General features: G+C 56.5%; 1 protein-coding gene and 1 non-coding gene across 2 annotated transcripts in view; both read right to left on the bottom strand.

Annotated features, from left to right (window-relative positions):
• Nucleotides 1-957: 957 nt before the first annotated feature.
• Nucleotides 958-5,771, bottom strand: part of Phb2 (prohibitin 2) — a 5,108-nt gene continuing 294 nt past the window's right edge. Inside the window, 10 exon segments of the mRNA XM_010611689.3 lie at nt 958-1,228; nt 1,323-1,328; nt 1,622-1,698; nt 2,143-2,220; nt 2,532-2,635; nt 2,719-2,848; nt 3,295-3,479; nt 5,313-5,392; nt 5,572-5,656; nt 5,745-5,771. The exon segment at nt 5,745-5,771 is cut by the window's right edge and continues 31 nt beyond it. Of these exon segments, the coding sequence (XP_010609991.1) occupies nt 1,201-1,228; nt 1,323-1,328; nt 1,622-1,698; nt 2,143-2,220; nt 2,532-2,635; nt 2,719-2,848; nt 3,295-3,479; nt 5,313-5,392; nt 5,572-5,656; nt 5,745-5,771 (800 nt within the window). The 3' untranslated portion in view covers nt 958-1,200.
• Nucleotides 2,297-2,488, bottom strand: LOC117286989. Its single transcript, XR_004518188.1, has one exon. It is a non-coding gene; the product is annotated as a small nucleolar RNA U89 (small nucleolar RNA).

Below are 5,771 nucleotides of genomic sequence, written 5' to 3'. Positions count from 1 at the left end.
GAGGAGGAGGAGGAGGAGGAGGAGGAGGAGGCAGCTGGTTGCCCCTGGGGGAACACGGCCTAGCTCTCTGCCCTGTGATTGTCACCCTGCGGGTCCCAGGCCCACAGTGGGTTGAGCTCGGACTGGCTCTGGAGAGCCCCCACCCTGCAACCGCAGCCTGCAGCCCAGTCGGCCGGCTCTGGGCCCATCTTCCAGCACAGTGTTGGATGGTCTGACCGTGAAGCTCCTAACACTGTCTGGTAAAGATGGCTCCCGGGCCGGTGCCCTCAGCACTGACCTCCAAGGAGCCCTATCGCCTCTGACCGTTACCCCTGTAGGTGAAGCACTAGGAGGAGGGGCCAATGGGAAGGAGACAAAATGGCTGCCTGGAGCAGCAGCAGGCTGGACGCAGACCTGTCCCTCAGCTCCTCCACGGTGCTCCCTGAGCCAGCGGGGGGCTCATCTGGGTCCGCCTCACCTGAGGCTTCCTGGAACCCAGAAAAGTGGCCACCACACCTGTTTCGAGTCCCTCCTTTCCTGACATTCAACGCACAGAGTGGAGAGAAACAAGCCTGCTTCCTTCAGCAAGCTAAGAAGCCGGGTGTTGATCTTCGCACCCCTCCTCCCTGCCAGGCCCCTTGGGTCCCAGTGCCCCAGGACACTGGAGGGGTGACCGCAGGAGCCAGAAGCCCCTTGTCCCTTCGGGGTGGCCTGGAGCCCAGTGGGTTTTGTACCCCCCCACCCAGGGAAGCCCGTGGTCGCCCACTGCCGAGGTGGCAGCTCCTTGGGGGTGGGGGTCGGGGTCATCAGCTCCACTCTGGCTCAGCAAGGCTGCAGCTGCTCCAGCCCTAAACACAACATTGGACCCTGGGGCTCCGGCCCCACATCCGGCCCAGCGGCGCAGCGCCCCCTGCTGGCAGCTGGGAGATGAAGCGCGCAGGCGGGACTCAGGCGGATATGGAAAACTCTGACCCCGACTTTCAGTAATAAAAGTTTATTGACAATTCCTTGGGTGGCAGTTATCTCCTTCCACCTGGAGGAAGGGAGCAACACTGTAGCAAGTCACTGAGAAATCACACTGTCTCGACACCCGGCCACTCAGGAGAGGGTGGTCACCCCCAAAGGTCGCCTTCTGTCTTCTCCCTGTGGATGCGGCGCTGGAACCTGGGCTGTGGCTCAGAATCCAGAGAAGCAGCCTTTCCTTTGGGGTGGCCGGAGGACTCACTTCTTCCCCTTGATGAGACTGTCGCTGTGAGGGGGTCAGAGGGGTGAGCTGCGGGCTCCTATGCAAGGTGGGGAGGAGGTCCCGCAGGGCCCAGAGAGCAGGATCGCACACAACTCACCTTCCCCTGTGACAGCAGTCGCCAGGCGGGCAGGGAAAGAGACTCACATGACCCTCAGCTCAGGCCCCACTTCCCGGGTGCTGCCACGCAGCAGTTCCGGGCCAGCGCCTCTTCCACCACATCAGGGCAGACACACATTTGCCAGTAAAGCTCGTTACGGGGTAGAGTCAGCCCTACTGGACGCAAGACAGGAAGCGCAGCCCCCTCGCGCCCCTCGTCCCCACACAGAGGTCTATCCCATCACATGAGTGACTCAGTGACTAGACTCACGCCTGGGCCCCTCACTGAGCCCTGCTCACCGCGTGAAGCTCTCATCCTGGAGGTTTAGCACGAGGTTGTCAGCAGTGAGATAGATGCGATTCTGGGATGTGGCGATCTGCAGGATGGTGAGAGAGCCTGAGTTAGCATAGCCCTCAGAGCCAGGTGTGGCGCACGCACCTGTGCTCTCAGCCCACTGGCAGGCTGAGGCAGGAGGATCCCAAGTTGAACCCAGTCTGCCAACTTGGTGAGACTGCTGTCCCCGCCTGCCAAAGGGTTGGCAATATAGCTCAGTGCCAGGGAACAAAAAGCCCTGGATTGCATGGTGGTGCACACCTGTAATCCCAGCACTCAGAGAGGCTGAGGCAGGAGGATCACTGTGAGTTGAGACCAGCTTGGGCTACATAGTGAGTTCCAGGTCAGTCTCAACTACATAGTGAGACCCTGTCTCAAAAACAAAAAAACAAAACAAAAAAAAAAAAACCTGAGCAGGTGACAGTTTTGCAGTGTGTTAGTGAGGACACTTTCACTCCAAGGTGCCAGGCTGGGCAGGGGCTCTCACCGTCTTGGAGATGTTCTGGGCTGCCCGGATCTTGCGGAGTTTGATGTAGCCAGGGTTCTTGCTCAGGGCTTCTCCAAGGTGCGCAGGCTCGTTAAGGGTCCACACACCAGGCCTGACCTCAGCCCGCCCCTCCACACCCCTCCATCCTTTGGCCCGTCAGATCCAAGCTTGTGCTCATGCGGCTTCTGCCCACCCCCACCCCACCAAGGCCAGCAGTGCTATGGACCCGGCCTTACGGCAGGGAGCCCGGCCTCAGGTGTCCCCTCCGAGACTCCGGATCCCCCCACAGCCCCACTGCGGGCCCGGGCAGAGCCGGAGTCACATTCGCCTTGGTCTCATCATCTGGCCCAGCGGTGTGCAGGCCGGGAGGGCACCTGGTGGCAGGATATCATCTTGGCGGCCTCCGCCTCACCCTCTGCCTGCACGATCTTTTGCCGCTGTTCCTGCTTAGCCTTTTCCACCAAGAACTGGGCCCGCTGGGCCTCCTGCTGGGCTGTGACAGGACAGAGTCAGGAGCTAGGGACGTGACCGGGACCTTTGAGGCAGATGGACGCGCCTGGCCCTCCCGCGACTCACCCACTTGCTTGGCTTCCACGGCGGCTGTGTACTCCCGGCTGAAGCTCAGCTCTGTGATGGCAACATCATCCAAGATGAGGCTGAAGTCCTTGGCCCTCTCAGTCAGCTCACGGCGGATCAGCAGGGACACCTGGGGGCAGGGAGGTGGTCTCAGGGGCTTGGAGAACTGGAAGGAAGGCTGTGTGCCTGATGCCAGAACCCAAGGATGGTGGACACTCAGCCCGGTTTATTTTCCCAGATGCTCACTAGGCTGCCTGAGTGGGCCGGGGCTTGGTTCAGTCTTTTGAGAGGTAGATGACACAGCCTCAGCGAGGTGGTCTCACTGCCCCAAGCAACTCTACTAATCCTCCACCCCTTCCAGGATAAGCAGCATCTCAGTTTCAACCAGGCAAGTCCAGAGGTGGAAGAACACCTGGGCTTCGTCACTGCCTTCTCCCAAGCTTCCTTCCTAACCCGGATCGCGATGAGCTTCTGGTGCTGGTTCTCCTACCCTACCAGTGGCAATCAGCATCACCTTGAATGGAAATGGAGCCAGGACGCCAGCTCACTGCCTGCACAGGGGGTGGGGGATCAGACCTGGGCCCGCTGGGTGATCAGCTGCGAGGCATTGAACTTGGCCACCACGCTCTTGAGCACCTCGTTGACGATGGACGGCAGCACTCGCTCCTCATAGTCCAGCCCCAGGCGCTGGTACATGCTGGGGAGCTCCTGGGCATTGGGCCGAGACAGTACGCGCAGGGAGATGTTCACCATCTGCAGGTCTGAGGCAGAGGCCAGCAGGGGCTGGTCAGGGGCCCCCTTTGCCCCACATTCTCCTCCCCGTGCTTCTAAGACAGTGGAGGCAAACCCATGGCACTACTGGAAATTCAAGAAAGCTCTATTATCTAGAAAAGTAAATTCTATGACCTGCGTGCACTTGAGAAGCTAGAGTGTGAAGGGAGGACTAAGGATGCACAGCGCAGTGGGTAGTTCTGAAATCCTCGTGGATTCTCTGCCAAGCAACTTTAAGGCAATAGGAGCACTCAGGATTGCTCTTCTTACTTTGTTTGGATTATGTTATGCTTGTGAGCAGGTGAATTGTATCAAATCCAATAAAAGAAACAGACTAACAGATGACCGGAGTGTTGCTCTTGAGCTCAGTGTGCGCCAAGGTTTGACAGATTACCAGAGTGCACACAGCACCGTGCAAAAGCGTGCCAAACCAAACTTACTTTTTTTTTTGGTACCGGGGATTAAACTCAGGACCTTGTGCTGTGAGGCAGGTGGTGGAACCACTGAGATAAATTCCCAGCCCTCAAACTTACTTTTTGATAAAAAGTGGTATCATCGAGAGCTGTTACCGTGTTTTTCTTTTAAGACAAAAGATGTCAATGTAGGAATTTTTTCTTAATGGAAACCTCTACTCTGGTTTAAGTGGAGTGTTGGCACTTTGCAAGAAGTGGGTTCTGGGTTGCAGTTTGGGCTCTCAGTCTCTAAAAGGTTCGCCATTGCTGCTCTAAGCCCAGTACAAGGCCGCACAGCATAGCACGTCCTTGGGGAGGACACTCATCAGGTTCATATCTGTGACAAAGCACAGGAGAAATGGATCCTTGTGCACCGTGAAGTCCTCACTTACACAGTCCTCCACTAGGACAGTGGATGCCTGCCTTTGTCCCTGGACCTGTACAATCTCTAATTCGAGCTCTGTCACAGAGGATCACAATCACCTGTCTCCTTTCCTAGATTACAGGAAGCTAAGGACAAGGACTGTGCTTTGATAATGTGAACTGAACCCAGGGTCTTTGCATTGAGCTTCAGGCTCTCTTATTTTATGCTTTTTTTTTTTTTTTTGGTTTTTTGAGACAGGGTCTCACTATGTAGTTGAGACTGCTCTGGAACTGTGTAGCCCAGGCTGATCTTGAACTCGCAGTGATCCTCCTGCCTCAGCCTCCCGAGTGCTGGGATTACAGGTGTGCGCCACCACACCTGGCTCTTATTTTATGTTTTTTGAGACAGTCTTGCTGAATTTTAAACTGCCCAGATTGGGCCTGAACTTGCAACCCTCTTACCTCAGCCTCCTAGAGTGCTGGGGTAACAGGTGTGCACCACTACACCCAGCAAGGATTATTTTATGGATCCATTTTTCTGAGGGCCTAGGGCTGCAGAGTACAAAGAAGCACATTATGGGTTACAGTGAGCTACTTGCAGCAGTATGTACAGGCACGTGTTAACGTGAGAGAAAGAGCTGGGACTGGAGTCTCAGGGGCACGGTTTTAGGTGTGGACTGCGAGGAGAGCTATCTTAGAGTGGAAACAAGCTTCTCCAAGAGAGGCTATGCCAGTAACTGAATTAATAACTCAGAACAGAAAAAGGCTTTAAAAACAAGGCTTTGACCTGAACAGTGACTTTAAAAAAAAGGGGGCAAACAATATTCTTGTTTTGTTTACATTAGGGTAGGCCGACTGAAAACGCAGGGCAGGAATGTACTGCTTCAGCCTCAGGACCCAGGATCTTTTGCAGACAGGGAAAGCAAACCAATGGACCCCGCGCTACGATCTTCCCCGTGGCCGTGTCCCTTGTTTACCTGCCATGTGACTTCAGGTGCCCATGCTTACCTTTGGAGCCTGTGGGGGAGGAGATTTTTCGGGGTCTGGCCCGAATATCATAGATAATGGGGTACTGGAACCAGGGGATCCTAGAAAGGAGAGGGCAGGGGGAGGAATTAGGACCCTGTAGTTTGGCTAACTCCGTCCAGCTCGCCTTCACCACTTGCTTGTGGTTTGGTCCTCCTGACTAGAACCGTGCAGCAGCACCCACTGTCTTGGAGCGGGCGGGGGTGAAAGCCCAGAGTCAGCCTGCTCTGCCCACCGTTACCTGAAGTGAAGACCCTCGGCCAGGATGGTGTCCTGCTGCACGCCACCGATCCGGTTAAAGAAGATGGCTCGATGGCCGCCTTCCACTGTGGAGAGAGGGGCAGGCTCAGCCCAGGGCCGGGACCTGGCAGGGGCTCGGGGCGGGGCGGCAGCGAGCAGGAGGAGGCTGCTCACCGGTGAACACGGACTCGCGGACGCCAT

Source organism: Fukomys damarensis, unplaced genomic scaffold (assembly GCF_012274545.1).
Source record: "Fukomys damarensis isolate Sample0158 unplaced genomic scaffold, DMR_v1.0_HiC HiC_scaffold_19, whole genome shotgun sequence".
Taxonomy (NCBI): Eukaryota; Metazoa; Chordata; class Mammalia; order Rodentia; family Bathyergidae; genus Fukomys; species Fukomys damarensis.
Note: the sequence above shows the minus strand (reverse complement) of the source record. Positions and strands in the feature narration are given on the sequence as shown.